This window comes from Phasianus colchicus, chromosome Z, assembly GCF_987193195.1.
Source record: "Phasianus colchicus chromosome Z, bPhaCol1.hap1.1, whole genome shotgun sequence".
Classification (NCBI taxonomy): domain Eukaryota; kingdom Metazoa; phylum Chordata; class Aves; order Galliformes; family Phasianidae; genus Phasianus; species Phasianus colchicus.
In genome coordinates, this window is record NC_143476.1 from 59,742,351 (window position 1) to 59,766,279 (window position 23,929).

At 37.0% G+C, this 23,929-nt stretch overlaps 1 protein-coding gene across 10 annotated transcripts in view; it reads right to left on the reverse strand.

Moving 5' to 3' along the window:
* CCDC171 (coiled-coil domain containing 171) overlaps positions 1-23,929 on the reverse strand; it is a 178,313-nt gene that overhangs the window by 19,170 nt on the left and 135,214 nt on the right. For all 10 annotated transcript variants that reach the window (XM_090132595.1, XM_090132594.1, XM_090132596.1 and 7 more), the window contains one exon: positions 14,064-14,216. In XM_090132595.1, the coding sequence (XP_089988721.1) occupies positions 14,064-14,216 (153 nt within the window). The remainder of the gene's footprint in view (positions 1-14,063; positions 14,217-23,929) is intronic.

Consider the following 23,929-nt stretch of genomic DNA (forward strand, 5'->3'; position numbering starts at 1 on the left):
TCAGAACGGGTGCAACTACCATCTAGGCATTTCATTACTAAACAGACAAGGAAAGCTGAGCTTTGCCAGCAGTGCATTAATCTATCTTTTACCAAAGACTAATTTTAATGCAGAATTGTAGAGCAAATCATCACAAAGATTTTGCAAAAACGAAATTATACTAATTCAATAAAACACTTCAATCAGTTTATAATTAATGGAGATAGATCAGCAATATAGGTAAAAGGAGAAAATACAGAAAAGGTAACTATTTCTAACAATAACTTCTAACAATATAAAGGAGGAAGATCTATGAACACTGGAAGTGTTCTTATGATTCAGTTTTCTTGCATTAAAAAATATTCAGGCATTCAGAATATTATTTTTTACTGTGTATTTCTGCCAAATCTGCAGTATTTTAAAGAGTAAGGATCAGAACAATAAATCTGTGTAGCTAACAAAACAAATGAACTATCTAAAATGGGAAAAAAATATTTTAGGATCTACTGATAGCTTATTTTAAAATGAGAACAAACATGGAACTTACTGCTACTCTCAAGACAGATGCCTTGAGAATATTCTTTTGCTCACTACTTCTCTCCAAAGAATATGAATACATTCGTAGACTAAGTCAGAAGATTCCTTCAAGAAGCCAATACTCAGCATGCACTGATGATATTCAAGTGCCCTTTAATGGAGAGGCTTATTAACCAAAGCTGGAACAGACTGGATGAGTGTCTGGACAGCAGAATTATGAGAGCAGCTGTAGTGAATGCCTTGTGGTAGCCTTATCAGTTTCAACTACTCAAAAGATATCCACTGAGTCTGCAGATTCAGTTGTTTGCTAAACTACAGTAAATTCAGAAGATTATGTTACCTATTTGCCTTCCCAGCATATCTATAGGGTCCAGTCCCCTTGAAGTTCTCTCTAAAAACCACTGAAAGAGCATTTGTTACACAAGATCTGTTTTTTATAAAGAAAAGCATATAAGGAGTTTGCAGAAACTGGAAACTCAAGCTGTAAACATGAAGGAATGAAACCAAAAAGGAAACATTGATTGAGGTGTAAAGCATACAGGTCTTTCAGCAGTAATTTATGGCAAGGAGATAGAAACAAGTTATCTTTATGAAAGGTGATAAAAAGAAACATGTCATACGGACTTAGGGTACCTGCTTTAGCAGGGGTGCTGGGTTCGATGATCTCCTGAGGTCCCTTCCAACTCCTGTAATTCTGTGATTCTGTGACTTGGAATCAGCACACCTCTGGAAGAGGTTGCTGAAGCCAAAATGAGTAATTTTCAGCAATGAAAACAACATAATGAGCATCTCACTCATATTTCAAGTAAGAAAATGTTATTCTGCAGGCTTACAAAGAAGTGTCAGGAAAGGACGAGGCCTTTTAGTGGAGAAAACAACTGCAGATCCTGAAATGTGGAGAGAGATTCTAAACTTATGAATTGACAGCCTTTAACATTCCATAGAAAATTGCTGGATTGTAGGTAACTCACAGGAGACAGGATTGGGATGATAAGCTGGATGACTAATGCAACTTGGCTGTACCTATTTGAAAAACAGAGTTTTTTCTGTTGTTTTTTGTTTGTTTTAGCAAAGATTCTAATATAGACCAAGTCTTGCTTGTTGAGTAAAGGCACCTACATTTGCAATAGGCTATAGGCCTGTAACTCAGCTCATCTAAAAGACATTAAACCAAGAGGCCTCTTTGAAAGATCTTCTAATGACAGAGTAAAAAATGATAGTATTATGCCATGCTTAGAAGTGAGGTGTGATTGCTTTCAGCTTTATTTTCTCAACAGGAATGTTTATTATTAAAACCATCAATGTAGCAAGAGGACAAAAGGTTCCACCCTCCCAGCACTGGCCAGTGCAGTGGCATTTTCTTGGTCATCCAATGAAGTATAGACAGTCACCTCTCAGTCAAAATTCTGATAAGGGCTTCATCCCCTGCCCCTCAGCACAGTGCAGAAAAAGATTCACCTTTGGCTCCCTGTGTGTTTGAGGTATTTTTCAAACTTTTGTTCGCTTATTCAAAACAAACATTTTTTAATGTTTGTTTTAACATTAAAAAACAAATTGTTTCATTCATCCCCAGTAAAAACTGGTTCACATAACTTCAGGAGGAAATTACTCCTCCTGTAAATTACATATAGTATCTCATGCAGTGTGTATTCAAAAGGGTATTTCCAAAGGGTAGCTTTGTAACAGTAATCGTTAGGGAACACAGTTGGCATTCCTGCAGCATTGCTTATAAAATAACAGTTGATATCTGAATGGCCTAAAAAAAAATTTTTTTTAGGTTCAATTTCAGTTGACAGCAAACATGTAGGTCTTTTGTAAATGCATGATCCAAATTACACTAACTGGGCAAGGAATCAAGCTTATCAGTTATAAACAACTTGAGTGTGTGTGAGCTCGGGTTACTGTATCTGTTGGTTTTGGCCCAATTTACATATACAGTCATACTTCAGACTGAGATTAAACAGCGCTCGAACAATTGCTTCAACAGAACTTTTTAAACTTAGTAGATTCAAGAGCACAGTCAGCCTCTAAAAACTGTTTTTCAGTCAGGTACAAGACCATCACTTTCTGTGAGGCTGAACATGTAGTTTGAGTGAGGCAAATGGAACTAATATTTCCTGCATACCAATCATATTTTATGCGAATCAACATTAAAAAAATGCTAATGGAATTTCATCCTTCAGTATACATATGGCAAATGTGTGTTCTGAAAGCACAGAAGAGTGTGGTTTTTTTTTTCAAAAAGCCACCGAATACAACACTGAAAACATTCATCCGGCACACAACGTTTTTATCGAAATTTAATGAGAAGCATAGAAGGAAACTTGGAGAGAAGTTCCTTCAGCTTTTTGGCTCTTATAGCAAGAATGCTGTAGCATAACTTTAAAAAATCATATTACAATGGGATATTTCTGTAATTTGCTGTGCTTCCTATGTTTCAGAATGGTACCTTAAAATTCCTTTACTCGGAACTCCTGATTAGATTATATTCTTCCAAAAAATCTTTTATTTATAGTATAGTAACCTTCAGTAAGTAATTAAATTCAACTACAAATTTCTAAAGCTATAGGATGTTTTGACATGTGCAAATTGAAATGAAATGGGATGACTGTTAGTGTCAGGCAGCCCTATTTAAGTTGCAGGATTTGCACAGGCCCCAAAAGAGTGCAGTACAATCAGTGAAACCCTGTGAAAGAAAGCTTGGTGTTGCAGAGTCTGAAAGACTGAGAGGGAACCTAACAGGGATTATTCCCCTATAATCACCATATGAGCCAATCGTTTTGTGATCAAGTGACACACACAGGTACTCAACCAAACCTGAAAAATCAGTGAGCTATTTCACGACTGTGGTTAATTACCTGTAATATCTAAGTAGGACAAAAGGCTGCTCAAAATATCGATGAACATACAATTTTAGCACAGGCAAGTATAGCAGAGTCAGCTTTATGGTGACATTTCCTGATTGAACCACATGTTAATTGCAGTTCAGGCACAGATTCAGAAGTGTAGTGTCTTAACATGGCTCTAAAAGTTCCAGGGATCTCTCTCCAAAAACCAGGAAGAACTGAAGGAAGCAATTACACTATCTGAAAATGATGAAAAGGAATAATTGCATCATCATGATGCCACTGTGCTTCCTTAGTACCATCAAATGTAGCAGGGAAACTGTTGCTTTTTTACACTATCCTTGCCCACATTAATACTTCAGTACGCTTTACTACTTGCTGTGTATTTTAAAGGTACCCTACCTTCTTTAAAAAAAAAAAAAATCAGTTGATTGCTTAATGAAAAGAGGCTCCTTCCCTTCCAAAAGCTCTAACTTCTGAAAGAAGTCAACTAAAGAATAATTTTTTTGTAAAATGGGAAAAATATATATCTTAAGGATCACATTGTGTTTTTAAATCTCTTTAACTGTACTGAATTGTTACACAAACTGAAGGAAACAAAAATATTTGAAAAGGTTTTAATCATGATAATATCTCCACAGTTGACAATGACGTTTTTTTTTGCCTTATCAGGTAGTCATTTCACATTGTAAAAATTTCTTCAAGTACTAGTTTATTCAACAGGCCAAATTGCTTCAGGGAGCCAGGTCTCTAGAGGAAATAGGTCCTCACTATGATTAACTGGAAAAACTGCGCCTTTGCTACATAATGTGGAGTTTCACAGACTTCCATGAAAGGTTTTTATATGTAATTTAAAGATGACAACAATAAATAAATAAGTCTGTGCTGGTTAAATATTAAGCAGTGTGACTTAAATATGTAAAACCCAATAAAAATAAACACTAAGATGTAACTTGCTGACTGTATGCGCCTAAATCGTGTCTACATTACAGGAACAGGCATGAGTTAAGAACAGTGTTATGCTTTATGCTCTAACATTGAATTTCCTCTCTTTTTATCTGTGCAAGTCATATTCTCTAACATATTTTATAGAGCACTTTTTTTTTTTACTTCTTGCATTAACTTTTATCCTTAGAGTACAAAATGTGAACAATCAGACAACAGAAATAGGTAAGCAGAATTATTTCTACAAGAACATGTTACTCTATAGTGAAAATGTCACAGAAAAGAACACAAAGGCTGTTCTTTTTTTCCCCAAGTGAGAACGATGTAAACATGAACAATTACACAAGAAGGTAGGAGAAAAGAGCAAGAGCAAAAAATTTGATTCTATAAATTCCAGAAAGGCACAAGCTCAAGGACATTGCTGTGGTTTACAGCACCCTTTCTTCAACATCATCATTATCTCTCTTTGGCCTGTAAAGGGTCTTCTATATAGTCTAGTCTGACAGCTGAGAAATCTGCTGTGGATAGTGGATATGATGCCTGACCCTTCCAAGGCAGCACACCAGAAGCAGACTAAGAGGAGAAAGAGTCATTGGAGGTAGCTGTTTCCTTTGAGGGAAGGCCTGCCCCTAGCTGGATTCTCTAGGACTGGGCATTACCTCCGTACCACCCAGAGGGAAACACAAACATGTAAAAATGAGGTTTTGCTTAACAAGGATGTAAAATATAGCTTTTGAGGGCAATACTTAGCTCCCCACTGTAGATTCCCCAGCCCAAACCAGTTAAATGCCAACAAAATTTTATTTTATTTTATCTTATTTTTTTGTAGTGAGTGAATGTAGCATTATCCATGCCACACTGACGGCATGCTGCACATACAGGCATTTCTGAGGCTGGCTGAGAAACAAAAGTCTCTCCCTACACGGTGGACAGTGAGCTATTGTTACAAAAGAAAAAGAAACGCCATGAAAGACAACAAAAATCCTTTCACCTATTATACCAACTGATCTAATCTCAACTCCCAGGTAGCATCTCAACACCTGCACTATTCATCAAAGCTAATGAATGAAGATCAGCTTAGAATTTTCTTCTTTAACATTGCACTGTATAATTAGCTTGAGATACACAAAAACTCAAAATTAAGCAGGAGTCAGAAGGAGTCAAGGAAATCATTATTCCCAACAGCATGCTTTACACAATTTAAATTTATAATGATATGAAAATATGAGGAAGATGACAATCTGGATTCCACGCATTCGCACAACATTTAAGTTTCTGAGCTAGACTCATTCAGGCACAGCTATGCTTTAATCCCCTCCAAAAATTTCTCAGTGAATTCACAGTCATGGAAAAGACAGACATTCTCTTTATGTTTAACCCACAGTTTAACAGGGAATAATAGAAGCTTCCCAGCTCCCTTTCTTGAAATAACTTCTTCAAACAGGAGGAGGAAGCACCTTCTGGCCTGAGTAAAAGTTCTTGAGTCTGGAAAGAAGTGAATTTGTCTGCCTTTGTAGAGAAAATTCCTTTTCTTCTATAAAGCCAGTAAAATTGTGTCCTTGGCTCTGTTCTTTTGTAAAAACTTTTTCTCAGGGTTAAATGTCCTGGTCTATAATATCAGGTTCTCAAAATAACAGCCTGTCTAGCACTCCCGATACTTTTATTTCTACTACAGCATTAGCAGTACATGCAACCATATTTAAAAGTTTTTCTTATTTTGATGTTCGGAAAATTTCACTTTGGGAAATGTGGGAGGAAGGCAAAAGAAACAAAGGCATGTAGCAAACATGAAGCAAACACGCAGCTGGCAGATAAAAAGCACTGTATATTACCAATGAAACACATTCTGAAAGACTGCTGCATAGACATCTGACAAGGAAAATACTATCACACAGCTGTCTCCTGACTCAACATTGTCCTCCACAGCCACTGGGGCCTTTCTGAAACATTCAGTTCCACAAAGTCTCACAAATCATTTTGCAAATAAAATGAAAGACTGGCTCGCTTCTACCTTTTTCCCCTGAAAATGAAAGAAAATGAAGCATAGGCATTCAGTTCCTTTATCCTGTTAATTTGGTGCAGACAGAGAATGAATGGTCAGTGTTTCTCTACAAGGCAAACTTGAATCTATGCTTTAGAGTTGTTTCCTTGTCCAAATCATTAGTCTCTCTGAACTAATTTCCAATTAGTTACTCTAGGAAGTACAATTGTTCCCCTGGCCTGAGCACTTAGGGTAGGAAATGAATACAGTGCTAGTTTCCAAGTGTCTTGTTTTCAGTCTTGGGAACTGAGGACACTTGCTTGTGAGTTGGTAGTTCCAGTACCTTACGAGAAACACATTTTTAATGCCATAGAAATGCAAACCATGAACGAGAAAGGGAAAGGAGCTTAGCTTCCTGAAAACATGACCTTCGTTTTCTAAAGCTCAGCCAATGACCTGAAAGATTGTTTTGTGCTTAACATTGGAATAAACCTGTGGTCATTTAGGAGCTTCATGGTTTCCATTAAGCCGCACAGCATGGACATTTGGAATTTCATGGCAACTGTGAAGTGAGAATGTAGACCCTGCTTTTCCAAAGCACAGGCAACTGCCGAGAGCTAACACCCACACACATTCACTCACATTCCTTAGCCAATTCTTGTCATTAAAGAGGCTTTCAAAACAGACAGAACACAGCAAAAAAAAAAAAACAACTAAACAAACCACTTAAATCACTTTCTTGAGCACTTGAAAGCAGAATACTACCAGTAGAAATGTAATGCTTAAGTGCAGCAAATGCATTGTGTCCATCGGTAGTATTCACAGCATTAATTCTGCAACTGCACTGAATAGCTGAAGTATTGGAAACCACCTAATTACCCAAACATTTACCTCTCTGCAGGTGTAAATACATGGGCCTAATAAGCTTTCCCACTGTGAAAGCAGTTACTTAAATTATATTAAAATATTAAAAACTATTTAATGAGTTTTTTTCCCCTAAAGTAAATTGAGTGTGTGCCTTAACCTGCTTCAGGCAAAGGAAGTTTCAAACATATTGGTTTTGAAACTAGCCATTATTTCCCATGTTGCAAAAATGGCAATTTTATTTCCCAACAGCAAATGAAACTGTCAGGAAAATTTAGATGCAATAAAATTGGGTGGTTAAACCAACATGCTGGATTTGGAATAAAACTGAATTAAAGGAATTAAAATTAAGCATTATGTCAGTCAAACTTTATAAGAACTATTTTAAACAGGGCGGGTTTTCTTCTTCTTCTTCTTTTTTGCAAAAGTTAGGATTTGGGCTCGGTGGAGTCCAGCCATAACTACCCATTTTATGTCCATCAACGGTGTCACATTTGAAATTTGCGCAATGAAAAATATTTTGCATAAAATGTGTTGCTTCTGGCAACATTTCTGCCTAAATAAAAAGTTGTCAGGCAGTGTGTGACTTTAGTGGTACAGAGTTTTAAAATGGTGGCTTCAGTCCAAGGCTAGCTAATAACGGCTGACATGCACTGGAATCTTGAGGCCTAAATCAACATTGTTTTCACAGCTGTAATTAAGCCACCTAATCAGAAGCACATTTTGACGGGACAGTTTCTGGAAGCCAGACATTACAATTTCTTATGCCTGGAGCGCAGTGGCTCATGAGAGGTCCTCATTTAATTTCAGGTTAAAAAAAAAAAAAAAAAAAAAAAAAAAAAAGCTGTAAAATGAAAAGACTATAAAAAAGCAGTGTACGACTGTTGAAATGAAGCAGGCCTATGTGTTCATGCCTTGACCAACCCCGTATCCCACCCTCCTTCGGCTCTCTGCCGAGTCCCCAGCTCTCAAGTGGCAGCTGCACACAGTGAGATTAAGGGCTTCTGCCAAAGTCAACAGATGAGCTGGTCTGAACTGGCTCTCTGTGTGTTCTGATTGTAAATTGTGCTGGTGATGATTAGAGAACTCTAACACAGGATGTCGACTCTTAAAACTGTCCAGAGAAAATATTATTTTTTTTTAAGTTCAGGAAATTTTTTTAAACTTCTTTTGTGGGCTGGTACATAGTGTTGTGTCTATAGCTTTCACATGATTCAAAGGTGAATTCACACAAATGAAGTAACTAAATTACTGAGAGAAAGGACACCTGTACACGCTCACAGCAAGATCCTTCATTTAGGGATGTTTACACAACAGCATTGATGCTGAATGCATTTCTCTGACTAGTATATTCAAGCAGACTCATCCTTCTGCCACCTGCCAGCAGAAGATACCCCTAATATTCAGAATATCAACCTTTTGTACTGCGTGACCATTGCTTCAGCATGTTGTCATACTTGAAATGGCTAGAATGTCTTGCTCATTTTCTGGAACACAGCTACATTAGTAACTTTAACATAAACTTTCAACCCCAGAGGCCATTGTAAAACTATCAATATGAAGGCACCAGTCACTGGGGTCTGATTACATTTAGTTCTGCATTTTAATTACATATGGATTCTATTAACTGAGCCTCTTGCCTTATAGGCAACATTTTAATCAAATTACTATAATTTTCAAATATGTTACAATAGTCTGACAAGTTAAAAGTTCACATACCTAGAATATTGAGTATCAAAATTTTTTTCCAAAGAAAAGGAAGTATTCTTTACCAAACAGCAAGTGTGTTTTTGGATTACTGTAACTGTTTTTGAACACCTTGCCTCAAGTCACAAAATGTGATTTATAATGTTGGTTTCATATTATTATATTTTTATTGGTACTACATAATAAGCAAATAGTTTAAACTACATGATTTATACAGCTTGGTTACAACTGCTACTTATGTAAGCAATACCACATAACAAGGTGAGCATTTATACCAGGATACCTGCATTCCTTGACTGTGCAGTAAAGTTGTCAGCTGAAGGCCAGTTGCTTACAGTCAGGTAAGAAATGCAAATACTTCTGTAAAAAACTGCTCCCTGGTAGATATTCCTGCTTTCCAGAGTCATCCTAATAAAGACTTCAAGCTTAGAAAATGGAATCTTTTTAATTTTTTGCTCATACTCGTGTTTCCACTCTTTCATCTCTCTTATTATCTCAATAGTTGGGAAATTCTCTTTGTGGGGCTGTTACATGTTCCTTTACTTAGTAACACTTGAAGAACATTCATACACTTCACAGTAAATAATCCATGCACCACTAATTAACAATACAGAGCAATGTTCAAACAATTATTTGAGGTTTACATCTTACTGATTTCTGTCCTGGACTATTCCCAACAAAATGCTGTAAGACAAAGGTAACAGTGAAAATATTAAGTTCGCTTTGTTTTGTTTTGTTTTGTTTTTTTTTGCATGACAACTTAAAAATAAGTTTTCTAATCTTTCACAAAACCAGTTCAATTCCTTAAATAAATCTTTTTGGTTCAACTTTGCACCAGGCTAGCATGAAGTAGTGGAAAAGCCAAGCAGAGTTTTCATCAAGGACCCATCTGCTTCATGCAACATCTGGCAAGAACTCCCCCAGCTGCATCAGTCATTCCATGTTCTAACACAAGAGATATGGCTCCGGCCCATGAAGCACGTTCTCTGTCACATAACATCACACTGACGGATTGTGAGCCTTTCTCCTGAGCAGCAAGTGAAAAGTCAGTCTTTTTCTTCTCCGGTTCCTTTCTCATCATTCTATGTGTAAGACCCTGCATCCCGCTTAGATGCAACTCTCAGCCTTCAGATGATGATTAAAGCAGTGACATGGAAACAAAAACATAGGGGAAAGATATGCACTGCCCTGAACAGTCCAGTTAAGTAGGAAGAGACTGTGAGCAGTGTCACTAGCTGGTAAGTCTGAGTTCACAGCATTTGTTGTGTCTCTCCCGACCATGAATGAGGTGCAAGTAGAAAATGAGAACTGAGAGCTGATTGCTCTGAGTAGGAAGTATACTTTCTGCTTAATGCTGTTCTTCAATAAAAAATATGAAGGCATATGTATTTTTCACACACAGGATCACTTTACTTACTTCTCTCACTTTATCAAAACCTACGGTCTTTGCATTTCCACTAATGTGTGAGATATCACTAGAAATGTTTAGACAAAAGACAGAAGTAGCCACAACTGTAGGGGTTAAAAAGCAAGGATGATGAAAAGCCACATAAAGCAATGAATGATTTGATTTTCAGCCCCAGTTAGGAGAAGCATCCAAAGACAACAGTTGTTTCATGGCTCGTTTCATGAGAACTCTGCTCCTCTTGGAGTCTTTCAATGAACCTCTCTCACCCATCTGAAACCTTCTCACCTTTTACAGTTAAAGTCATCCTGCTGTCTCCCCAAATTTCTATTTAACCAGAACAGCAAAGAAAGCTTTTCCCTCCTCATCTGCTTAATAAAGTTACTCTCTTTTCCCTTTCGTCTTCTACTCTCCTTTGATTCTGATGTGAAAGCAAAAAAAAAAAAAAAGATTAAAAAAAAAAAAAAAAAGAGGGAGTATAATGACATCAGCTGCATGCATGCTTAAGGCCACAGACATGCAGTACTCTCCGGGTCAGAGAAACACCTGGCCACTTAGAATGGGGCAGAAGGGGTTTCTTTTGTTTGTCAAAACTGTACCAAAAAACTTGATGTTCTTCAAATTCTGACAGTACTACTGACACCAGGCACAAAATCTCAGGTCTAAAAGCTATGAAAACACCTTCCAGGGCACCACCATAATGAACTGAATTCAGTTAGTAACTCAAATGCGGCAGAGCACACTGAAGAACACAGCATCACTGCATCCACTCCCCACAATACTGTACTTGTGGCCACAGACTCCCTCAGGCAGGGACTCACATGCTTGCTGTGTGACTAACTTCATGCCACATCTTACCCCACAGCACCCACAAAGTAATTGCTTATGACTGCAGTATTTCACAGTACAGCATTTAAAAGCTCTCAGTTCAAAGCCTACTTGCTCCTACAACTCTGAATGAAAGTGCAAGCATAGTAATAAGTTAATATATTTGAAGACATAAAATGGATCAAAGTAGTAGAGTCCAGTACTGCTAAAATATTGGCGGGTGTTCATTTAAAAGGGAACCTTGAAGCACAGTCCAATCTGTGATGGTTACATTACTAGCTGTTGCTGAATAACAACAACAAACAGTAAAAAAAGAAGTATGGGAACACTTTCAGCTGGTATTTTCTCTTCTTTTGGGTACATCTCCTACTGTTGAAATACTTCCACTAAAGACCACCTCGTAAGCACATCAGGCTTTCCTAAGGCAAGTCATAAGAGGGCTTAAGGGCAGAAACATATGAAGGGAAGACCACTGAGAAGTTTTGAACTGTGATAGTGTTTCTGAAATTTCACGGACCAAATGGCAGTGCCAGTCCAGTATGGAGTTCAGTGCTCAGTGAAATTCTCCATCTTATTTCATAGTAGAGGCTCACTCATGGCTTCTCTGTTCCTCATTTGACAACCTCAGTCAGCAAATAACCCAAATGCAGCAAACTGGAGAACAAAACTGTGACTATGGCAGTTGCATTTCAGAGAAGGTAAATTAAAAAAGAAAAAAAAAAAAAGGAAATACCTAGAAGCAAAACTGTTGTGATTGCAAAGAAAGGCTATCACAAGATACTAATAATCAAGGAAAAAAAAAAAACCTACTTTTTGAACAGAGGAAAATTTAGTGCAAAATTTCATCAAAATCAGAACAGGACACTGTCAACCGATCCTTTAAAATGTAAGCCATGCCAGAAACCCATGACTCCTGAAGGTACTAAAAGTCATGCTTGATGAAACATCTGCATGTATTATGGACTAATTCCACAGAAAGTACATACATTACAAAATATCCAATAAACACATTTTTTTCAATGAAGTAGGAAAAATAGCTATTTGGATTTTGGGGGGAGGGGACGACTTTACATTAAAATTTTAAAATACTTTCAATTATTACTTATGCTAAATTTCAATTTAAATTGTTATTCAAGGAGGAACTATTTTTCTCCTCAGTGGGTTGTGTAGAAAGGCCAGGCAGTACTTCAATGCAAACAGTATGATTTGTACATCTGTACTGTATGCAGACACAAATTACCTACTAGAAGATAGCATTTAATCACAGGCATTGGAGAGCTGGGGGTGCAGTTTGTTTGTTTTCACCGTAACAAATCAAGCCACTGCATAGCCCTTCACAAACAGGACTAGTGTAATCTTCTCTAAAAGCTCTCTCAATCAGAATGAAAGCAAACCTCACTGCAGCAAGTTTGGCAGGCTTCTGAATCCTTAGTATACAAGTGGTCATCTTGATCTAAACAACAAAAACAATCATAACAGGCAAAGCAGCAACACAATTACAGTGGGCACAGGCTCAGCAGGATGCATGTAAACCTAGCATAAATAGAGAAAGGCTGCTTGGAGGAGAAAAGAAGTAATTTCATTGAGTGTCTTAGAAAGTTTGCACATCCACAGATAAGACAATGCATTCATCCGACTGTGATCATCCCCAGATCAAGTGAAGTTCAACAATGACTAATATATTTTCTATTTGTGCTAATTTTCCATCATGCTGATCCATTTTGAAGCATGTTAATAAATAAATGGAATTGTTTTGAAATCAGTAAAAATTTGGAAGTCACAGCCACAACCTTCGGATATATATATGCTTATGTGTTTCTGTCATTTCCTTTGAGTGCTCTCCTCTTAAAGATCTTCACAGCATCACAGAATGGCCAGGGTTGGAGGGGACCTGAAGGATCATGAATCTCCAACTCCCCTGCCATATGCAAGGCCACCAACCTCCCCATTACTTACCCAATACTAGACCAGGCTGCCCAGGGCCCCATCCAGTCTGGCCGTGAACACCTCCAGGGATGGGGCATCCACAACCTCTCTGGGCAGCCTGTTCCAGCACCTCACCACTCTCATAGTAAAGAACTTCCCCCTGACATCCAACCTAAATCTTCCCTCCCTCAACTTAAAACCATTTCCCCTTGTCCTGCTGTTATCTACCCTTATATACCTCTTCTTCAAAAAGGAAACCAAACAGTCCTCATTTTCTTTATGGTTCTTTGCTTCAGAAGAGTGAAAGAAAGGAGGAAGAAGAAGGGAATCAAAATGAAACAATAACGCCTTTAAAGATTTAAGATTTCCTCTTAATCTTGTATTGAAAAGTAAAGAAAGACAAAGAAATACATCAAGTATATGCAAGTGGCACAACTTACACAGTCTCATTCTAGACATATTTGGCCTTTTATTTATTTACATGTCTAGCTTCCTGCATGCGTGGCACAAATATACCTGCATTCAATAAAAATGTTAGAAACAGTTCTCAGTTATGAAGAAGCACCCTTATAGCTTTAAACAAATTCAAGTATCCTTGCGGACAACTGTTTAGAAAATCATGATTTATTTAGCCTTATAACCAGATCACAGTATTTACTGAGATGCATAATTTATCACAATTGTCCACAAAAAAATCTTGTATCCCAATTAATATTGTGCTTATATGCACCATCAACAACTTTATGTTTTCACTGGCTATATCTTTCGACAGTTAAATTCTTCAGATCCAAAATTCAACTGTGTACTTTTCCAGTGACAGCAGCAAAGAACAGGTCCTTGAAGAAGATACGGTAGTAAAACTGATTCCTGCGATAACTTACATTCCCATATTCTCTTCTGAAAAAGTCTCAGAAAGTTTCTGTTGTGACTGTTTTTATTGATCTAGTATATTTATAATGAAAAACTACTGTGCCCTGTAGAAACAATGCAATATGAATGGTCCGAAAATCCAAATGACAAAAATGTAGTTAAAATGCAAACTTACCAATTGTAAGATCTCACTTTCACGAAGGCAAGCTGTTTGGTGCTTGGACATTGGGGCTGCAGTGTGAAGCTGATGAGGTGCTGTTTCTTTCACTAATATGTCAATTCTGGAACTTGCAAGTTGGTAGACATCCATAAAACTTTTAATCATGGCCTTTAAAAAGTAAAATAAATAATTATCAACAGGCAGGTTATACTTAAATGCCAAACAGCATACACCCAAATCTATTACATAAGAGCTAAACTTTATTAATCAAAGAAACCAAACAAAAGCTGGAAGGCAGGCTGAACTTCAGTCTCAGAACCTGAACATCTTACATGGGTCTTTGTCTTCCTTCTATCATCTTACACATTAACAGCATTACAGTAAAGCAAATGGTGGTGCAATTAGGAGGTGTGGATGAACTGTTTTCAAACACACAGTGCAGTACTGAGCAGCGGACACTACTTTTCACTGTGTATTTAAACATATGAAAGTGCTAGATCAATTTATTTCCACAAAGAATCACTACAGTTTCAGGTTAATTTTCCTACTAGCAAAATGAGTTATTAATCCTCCCTGTCCATGTTAAAAAAGCAAATTAATTTGGTGGAAACAAAAGAAATGGAGTAAACATACAGACCTCTGAAAGTAAATAATCTGATTACAATATAGCTGGGAAAATACAATTGTTTTCATGTATATAGTGGAAGAATGTCCCAGCCGTGTAATATTGATCAGACTGATAATTAAGTTAGCAGCACAAGAGAGTACAAATGATTTGGCAGTACTGGTAAACTCATATCTGTCCTAAATAGTATAACACTGTTGAGATTATTGGACTTCTTTACAACTGGTTAATCACATTTTACAGGTTACAGTTTTCCCTTCTGAAATGACTTGTAGTGAGTTTCTACTGTGTGAACATATCTCAGATGATATGAAATTGGTCTTTTGAATGTAATTCTGTGGTATAGGCAAAAATAAACTTAGTACCGCAAGCACGTATTCACTAAGAATTTTACTGTTTTCCTTTCTTTATTTCCAAACACACTACTGCTTTTGAGAATAAAAGCATAGCTGAAGTCAGTCAAATCACTTTGTTGTCAAATGTAGAAAACAGCAGTGGTAAATTAATACCATCATATATTTTCTCATTGGAAAGAATATCCAAAATATTTTACACACTGTAGTGCTAGTCCTGGAAGAAGGTACACACAGTTCTATAGATCTGCTTCTGTGAGCTCAGATCCTGATTTTAAAACTGTTTCATTTACAATCAACTTCACTAAAATGCTGCAGCTCTTCACAAACAATACCAAGCAAGAATGTGGATACAACTCACACCCCATATAAAATTGCACGAGAGTCTTCCTATAGCAACTGCCCATATGTTAAATATCAGACACATGTTTAAATATCTCTGTGGAGTGGGCCTGTGACTCATAAGCAAGGATTATACCAATGTGTCACAACAAGCTGTGTCTTACAGAAAAAAAAGAAAAAAAAAAAACCTTATGTGTTCCTTTGATTATTTCCCTTGTGATATTTAAAAGTACCACTAAATTAGAATACACTGAGAAGGTTCCTTGCCTTCTTCCTTTCACCTCCACTACCACAAAGCTGGTGAAGCCACTAATCCACACAGATTCATTCCACATTTATAAAGGCACTATAAGCCCATGCAGTTAACTGAAACAGCAGTATAAATTCCTTGCTGCTCAACTCAGATATTTCATTTGCTCTCTTCTTTAACAAGTCCAAAAATTTTCAATCTAGGGAAAACGTATTCATTCTCCAGCTTTTATTTTCATGTATGGCAAACTTTTTTCTACGACATGCAGATTTTTTTAGTCCAGAAGGAAGCAATTTCTCAGTTATTTACAATTCTTTAACAATGTGGAAGGCAGCTTTTATGCACCCTGGGTATGCATTCTTTACAGTATACTGCAGCTCCCTAGCAAAGAGTCAGGGTCAGCTTGGATTTCTCTCACTCAGGGTCAGGTTAGGGAAAACAATGTTTTTGGGTCTTCCAATGGGTGGCACGGAATCCTTGATAATGAGTGTGCAGAACACTTATTTTAAATGCCACTGGGAGAAAGGCAAATACATTGGGTTTTTAGACGTGCCATTGGAAGGCATTCATTTACATATGATTTTCTGTAACTCATGTCAGTCACATTCTGAGTCACAAATCTGTTTTCCACAGTACATGTTTAACTGGTTAGAAAGCTTGATACACATGGAATGGGGTGAGAGCCCAATCACCTGCATGTCCTGCATGTTATAAGATCTATCAAATAGCGATTAAACACATCTCTGCTGGAGTCCAGCAGTTTAATTTAGATTTCTATTTCTGGCTCACAGATACAAACATATCTGCAGCTCTGAAAACTGTTCAACAATCAAGAATGTCTGTTAATAGAATTTCAGAGAAGGGACGTCTTGCTCTGCAGAATTCTGTTGGTCTCCTGCTAAGGAGTGTTTTCGCTTATTCTTAAGTATACAGAGCAGTAAGCTGTAAGATACTTCCACAGCTCTGCTGGTTAATTTTTATAGTGCAAAATTTGACATTCAAATATATCTACAGGATCTGCATTTAAGCAAGGACTTCCTGTTTTAAATGCATTGGTAATGTTGTGACACGCAAACTGGGAATAGAACATCTGAAATAATAAAAATTTGTCTTCTATTGTAAATAAAAACTGTTTTTGAATATACATCAGAAAATTAATTCTATTCAGAAAGGCCAAATGTAGTGATCCCTGAACATTACAATAACCAATATTAATGCAACTCAGACCACTTTAAACATTTTCAGACAGTTGAGTAGTGGGAAGTCTTAAACAAGGAGGATATAACAATTGTGGGTCTGAAGAATATGAATTTTAAACATTACTGACTCTAGGAGGACTTGACTGAGCAGGAGGGTTAGGCTGGGCAACTTCCAGACGTGCCTTCCAACTACAACCATTCTGTCATTCTGTGATTACAAAGCCATTTGAAGGATGGAACATGGAATGCAAGTTAACTACAGTTAAAATTTACAAAGGTTTGTCTCTTTTAACAACAGCAATTGGAGTGAATTACTCTGCAAAGAAAAAGTAGTCCACTGAACTGTTCTTTTTTAGTGACATTTTCCCTTTTCTTTAACTCCACCTAATGTTCTATTTTATAACCAATTTCATTATTTTTGAAGTTCTACATCATATATTACTGAAATAGTACAAGTGAATTATAATTATAAATTACACTGTCTAAAGTGCCTTAGTGCTTGTCACAAAGAAAACAAAAATCATAAAATCATGACAGTGCTCCAACACTAAGTTAGGAGATGAGCAGCTTCATGAACATAGTAGCATGACTTTCCCAAACAACTAGCTGCAATTTACAGGATAAAAATATATTCATAATGTTGACAGGGAGCACCAGTCTAGAGGCAAACAGCACCTGCAGGTGCTGTAGGAACTGACAGATGTCACTGTGAGGCCACTCTCTATAATCCTTCATCAGTCACGGTGATTGGGAAAAGTATCTGTAGCCAGAAGGAAATCAAACATCATTCTTATCTTCAAGGAGGGTAAGAAGGAGGACCAAGCGTACTACAGGATGGTCATTCTCATTTCAGTCCCTGGAAAAGTAATGGACTATCTAATCTTGGAAACTATTTCCAGGCATAAAAAAAAGTAGAAAATCAGCAGGAGTAGTCAGCATGAATTCACAAAGGGGAAGTCACACTTGACTAATTTAAAAGTTACTACAATGAAATGACCAGCCTGATGGGTCAGACAAGAGCATTAAAGCTGAAAACTGACTGACTGACCAAGCCCAGAAGGGTGGTGATCAGTGACTCAAAGTTTAGTTGGAAGTCAATGTGGAGAGATGTACCCCAAGAGTCAATACTAGGCCCCATCCTCATTAACATCTTCATTAGCAATGAGGACAAGGGGGCTCAGTAAGTTTGCTTATGACACAAAGCTCGGAGCAATGGTGGATATACCAGAACGTTGTGTCACCATACAGAGGGATCTTGGCAGGTGGGAGAAGTGTGCTGACAGGAACCTCAGGAAGTATTACAAGGAAAAGTGCAAAGTCCTGCATGTGGAGAGGAACAATCTCATGAACAAAGACATACCGGGGGCCACACAGCTAAAAAGTGGCAGAAATGGCATGGGGGTTCTGGTGGACAAATTAACCATTCTTGTGTGTTCTCGTGGCAAAGAAGGCAATGATGTCCTGACTTGTGTTAGGGAAAGTAATTGCCAAGAAACATAGGGAATCAATCCTTCCCCTGTAGTCAGCATAGGTGAGGCCACTCTTAGAGCAGTATACAACTCACAATACAAAAGAAACATGAACATGTTGGAGAGAGTCCAGACACAAAGTTTAACTGAGGTACGGGATTACCTCTTATATAATTAAGAAAGGATGAAAAATGGGACTGTTCCTGGATAGAAGGCTCCAGGAAGATCTCATCAACATATATAAGTACCTGAATTGAAGGTACAAAGAATATGAAGCCAGACTCTTTTCAAGGGCGCCCAGTGTCAGGACAAGAAGCTATAGGCACAGACTGGAATGCAGAGGCTCAGTCTGAACACAGGAAACACTTCATTATTCAGGTGACTGAGCAATAGAATGGCTGCACAGAGAATTTATGGAATCTCCCTCCTTGGAGATGTTCAAAAGCTCCCTGGATAGGGTCTCGAACAATTGTCTCTAGCTGGCTCTGCCTGATCAGATGGGTATGACTAGATGGTCTCCAAAGGTTCCTTACAACTTGTGAGAGAAATTACGCTTTTTTGAAGAAAGTGCCAGGCTGGGCACAAAATTTGCAAGAGCATCAAAGTCCCATTTTCAAATTTTGTTTTTATTGGACAAGTTATTTTGAACCTAAGTACATCTAAGGATTTTGTTTGTTGAAGACAGCATCTTAGTCTAGAAATCCCAATAAACAATTTCGCTTTCTTTTGAATGAATCTGAAAATTTCAATTTATTTAATTTTTTTAAAGATATTCATGTTACAAAATAACTAATTATTTTATATTTCAGATCCTAATTTGTTAGGATGTAGGACCCTGAAGATTCTGAATATTTCACAGCTGGTCCTTTTGCTTGCCTCTCCAGTTTCTCAAAAGAAGGCCACAAGACAGGGCAAAACAACATGCCACCTGATGGTGGTGCTGAAATACTCTGAAGATAGGCACTAAAGAATGCAAATAGATAAAAGAGAACATGCATGAAATTTAACAAAAAATCTAACACACTTTAAGTGAAATTAGCAGATGAGGTTTATTTCAATGCAGGCATAAGGAAGAAGGTCCTTATGGCCCTGTTCATAGAAGTCTCGTCTTTAGTACAAAGATACTCTGCCTAAAGTTTCAGTTTGGTGAGGTGACAAACTTGAAATGTTGACAAACTGATGCTGTTGGTACACCACAGATCACTGAATCACAGAGTGAAACTGCAAAATTTAAGCTGTGATTTCTTTCTCCACATTAGTCTTTAAAAGGACTGAGAATACAATGCTAGAGATTGTCTTCCAAAGGACCTATAATTTTTTTTTTCCAATATTTGAATAAGTTATCATTTTCTAAGTGCTATGCGTCACTTTTAGTAACTTCAAAGTACACAGCACTTTACAGTGTTTTAGAACAGCTTTTGCATGTATAACTTAACCAGACTGGAAGACTCCAATCTTCTAGAGTACTTGAGGAGAAAAATGGCCTTGTACTAGGTAGTTTAACTACTAGTTTACTAAATTGAGCAGCAGTTTTCAAGGAATATGAAACATGAGTAGAAATTCAAGCCTTATTTTTTAAAATTAATTTATGAAATTCAGCAGTTACTCAAACTTCAGTTGTTCTGAACCCAGTTACAACAGAAACATGCTAAAAGAAATATACAGGTCAGCATGTGCAAATTAGCAGACCTCTCATCAGAGTTTTGATGCTTAATATACATTACAAAAATGGAAGTGTTATTCCAAATTAAAACACTGTATATGTTGCCTTCCTTTTCCTTAGTACTCTTCTAATGAGAATGAACACAGTTTGAAACAAAGCATTTTTATTTGGATTATGAATTCTAAGTAACTGCAAATTGAAGCATCCAGTTAAAGTTTTAGACCACTCTGAAGTTACAAATAAAACACCTAGTGATTAAGAACCAGTTTCTTTATTGTAACATCCATAATATATGAATCTAGTGATCTTATCGGCCGACTGGTTTTCTGGAACTCCATCTCCTGGACAGAAAGAACAAAGCTAAAAGGGACCTGGTGTGAAACGCTGATAAAAAAAGGTATCAAGCAGATTAATAGCCTGACAATGTAAGTACTGCATTTATAACAGCACATAAGCAGCCAGAAAAATAAAATCATCTACTTCACACAACTTTAAAAAAAAAAAAAAAAGTATTGAAGTTAAAATTAACATTTGCCTGTTAGGTTCTCCCTTCAGGAAATTCTTGAACTAAAAAGAATGTTAGCAGGTTGTAAATTTACCTGAGGGCAACATAAACAAAAAGATGAAAAAGAACAAGAGAAGGAATGGTGAATATACTTCAGAAGAATGAAAGATTAACTTTAGTATAACAAGGTGCTTAGATGGGAATCTGAAAATACTGGGAATTTCATTTATGGTACAGAATTTGGCTGAAGTGCAGTGCAGGCAAAGGCAACTGGTGTGAAAACAGCTCCACAGATTAGAGATCTACATGTTTAATGGATCACTTACAGAATGCCTGTCATTACTGCCTTGCTTCAAACTGGCATAAATAAGATAAGTTTTAAAAGTCCACAAAACATAACATATTCCAATTAATTTTGGTTTTCAGAGACAAAATTTCAGGTCATTTATTTTAGGGTTAGGAGTTCTGTATCTAGAGAGGAAAGGATTAGAACTTATTTCCACCACACATTTTAGCATTTGAAATCCTATTCTGGCTGCCCTGGCTACCCTGACCAAAATGTCTCGTGGCAACATCAGTGGAGGATGTAAATACAGCAACCTCTAAGGCATCAGAAAAAAGCCTTAAGGGAAACAGCATTCGGCAAAAATTGAACTTTTGCAGCTGTTTGGCACTTCTTTAATGATCCATTCTCCTTGTATCTCATTTCAACACTAAACTTTTTGTTGTGTTCCACTCAAGCGTGGCAGGCATAATTTAAATGTGCCAAAAAGCAGGTCAGTTCTGTTACAACTATTTTTTTCCCCCAACCAAAGCTGACTCAGTGCCACACACAGGGCCTAACTCTATCTCCTTCGCTTCAATAACAATTACTTTACCCCAAAGGTCTCAGGAGGGTTGCCCAAGGGAATGAAGCTCTAAATAAAAGGCTAGATTCTCTGCAAGAGGTAATGACATGACTTCCTACAAGAAAATTGAAAAGGGAGCTTTGAAATGGAGACTGAAGGGAAAGTGCTTCTACTGGAAACCACAGTGGATGGGCATAACAACAATTGCAAAAGAAATTATTACAAAGTGTAATAGTTTCAAAAGTACCATTGATCTGGAAAGTGATAGATTAAGACCATTAGGCAATGAGTCTGTTGGTATGAGCACATAGAAAGGATCTTGAAATTTTTATAGCAAAGCAGCTTCCTGTACTCTTTAATACTCAATAATAGGCAGTGCAAGCAAATCATCACTTCACAAAATCCAGGAAGATAGGCAGGTATAGGCTGGTAATATTTACCTGTGAAAGATTGTTCTCACCATCTATAGCACTAAGCCAAGTGTATTTGCATAACAGAAAATTATTGCTGCCCCAGAGAAAACACAGTTTAAGCTGGAGCTAAGGGAAATCCTACCAATACAGTGTACTCCTTCTCGTCTTCTTACACAGTGCTAACACAAAAAGAATATTTTACTCTGCAGGAGAAAGATAATTTCAAGACAACAGTTTTGGCAAGAAAGAAATGGCAGCTGAAAGAAGTGTACATTTCCTTCAAGTTTCTCTTGCAGTATATACTCTAGGCAGGGAAAAAAGAAAGAGGGACAGTTAGTCACTGAAAATGAGCCTCCGTGTGAAAAGTGCCTCATATGAAAGCATGAAAATCTAATCACTAATAAGAGGAACTAACCAGCAGTAGTTGTAATAGAAATGTCAGGATGCAGTTTTATTCAAAAACCTGCAGTGTCCCATCAAGCATTCAGTCTTGAGGTGACATGAGATTAAAACTTCATCAAAATCCATGTGAAATGTCAAGTGGAAGTAGAAGTTGTAACTGGATCATGTTGTTGAAAAAATGTAAAAAAGTTGGAGTAAAAAATTCTGGTTTTACAATCAAGACTATAGAAACAGAAGCAGTAAAGATAAACCTTTCTCATACTTACGACACTACTCTCTATAGATAGGATATCCTATATAAGCAAAACAGTGACATTTTTATAAAAAAATATAACCAAAACAGAAAGTCGTTTCTGTAACCAAAACTGAAATCTAATGGATTAGTTGTATTTGTTTGCATATAAGAATTAAATAATAAGTTAATGGGTGGAGAGAAGCACACATTAATCTATGAAGTTATTAAATTTGAAAATCTGAAACAAAAAAGAACTTCAGATGGAAGGTAAATGCTAGATCTGGAAATTTCTGAAATGCTGTGCACAAACTATCTAAACAAATTAACTAACGCTAAGACTATTTGGGAACATATCAGTAACAATTAATTTACTGAAAATTAAAATACAGTTCTTTCATTGTTTTTAAAGGGTGCTCCATTTATTTTTGAAGACACATTTCTATCTCTTTCATGAAGGCAAATGCTCTACAAGCAAACAGATGCTACTGAGACTTTTTATAAATCTTTTACAATACTCATTAAAAAATCAGTTTTAGCATCAATTTGGTGTTAACCACTGCAGAGATCTGTCACTGACCCCAACAGATGAAAATTATCATCTCACAGAATCTAGGTTAAATATAGAGATTTCCTTAAATATTTTGACTAGAACTTCCTTTCTGGAAACAGGAAGTAGTTTGTCAGTCACAGAACATCCAGAAATGGAAGGGAGTCGTAAGGATCACCAAGTCCAATTCCTAATTTTAGATTAAAACATTTTCAAATTGAATTGCATAAAGTATCTTACATAAAAACATGTCCACCTTGTATTTTTAATGCAAAAAGATAATCCATGTTGTAGTTAGCAGTTGTGAGGAGTAACAAGGTTCCCTTCTGGTAGACTGAGTAGATATGAGAACTCCTGGAGAACCCTCCTGTTGTGAATTTGCTCAGGGTTACAAAACAGCAGGTATTGACTGCTATCACAATGGTGCACCAGTGGCAATAATGCACCAACAGAGATTCCTTGATCCCAATTCATAAACTTATTCATCAACTGAAGAGCTAAGGAATAATCAGAAAAACCTATTCACCCTTTAATAGTCCCATATGACCAGTGTGAAAGTCCAATGGAAAGTAGAGGCTAGCAGTGGATTACTGTAGTCTAAATTAAGACACACCATTTGGAATTGACTGCTCCAAGAGCAGAAACACAGACCTACCATTTACCATGGGATGATCCAGACTGCATTGGAAGAAGGGGAAGTTCCTGAATACCTGCAGTACACTGATGATATAATTATGTGGAGCAACACTTTCTCTTGAGAAAGGGAAGAAAAACAGTCCAAATCCTTCTGAAAGTTGGACTGCCTTCAAACAAAGTGAGATCAAGGGACCTGCACAGGAGATCTAGTTTTTAGGAATAAAATGCTAGATTGATATTCTCAGTTTCTAATGAATGTGATCAACAAAATAAGAGCTATGTCTCCATTAATTACAAAAAGGAAACATAAGCTTGTTGTGGATTTTTGGAGAATACATATACCAAATTAAAGCCTGATTGTAAGCCCTCACTATCAAATGACTCAGAAGAACAA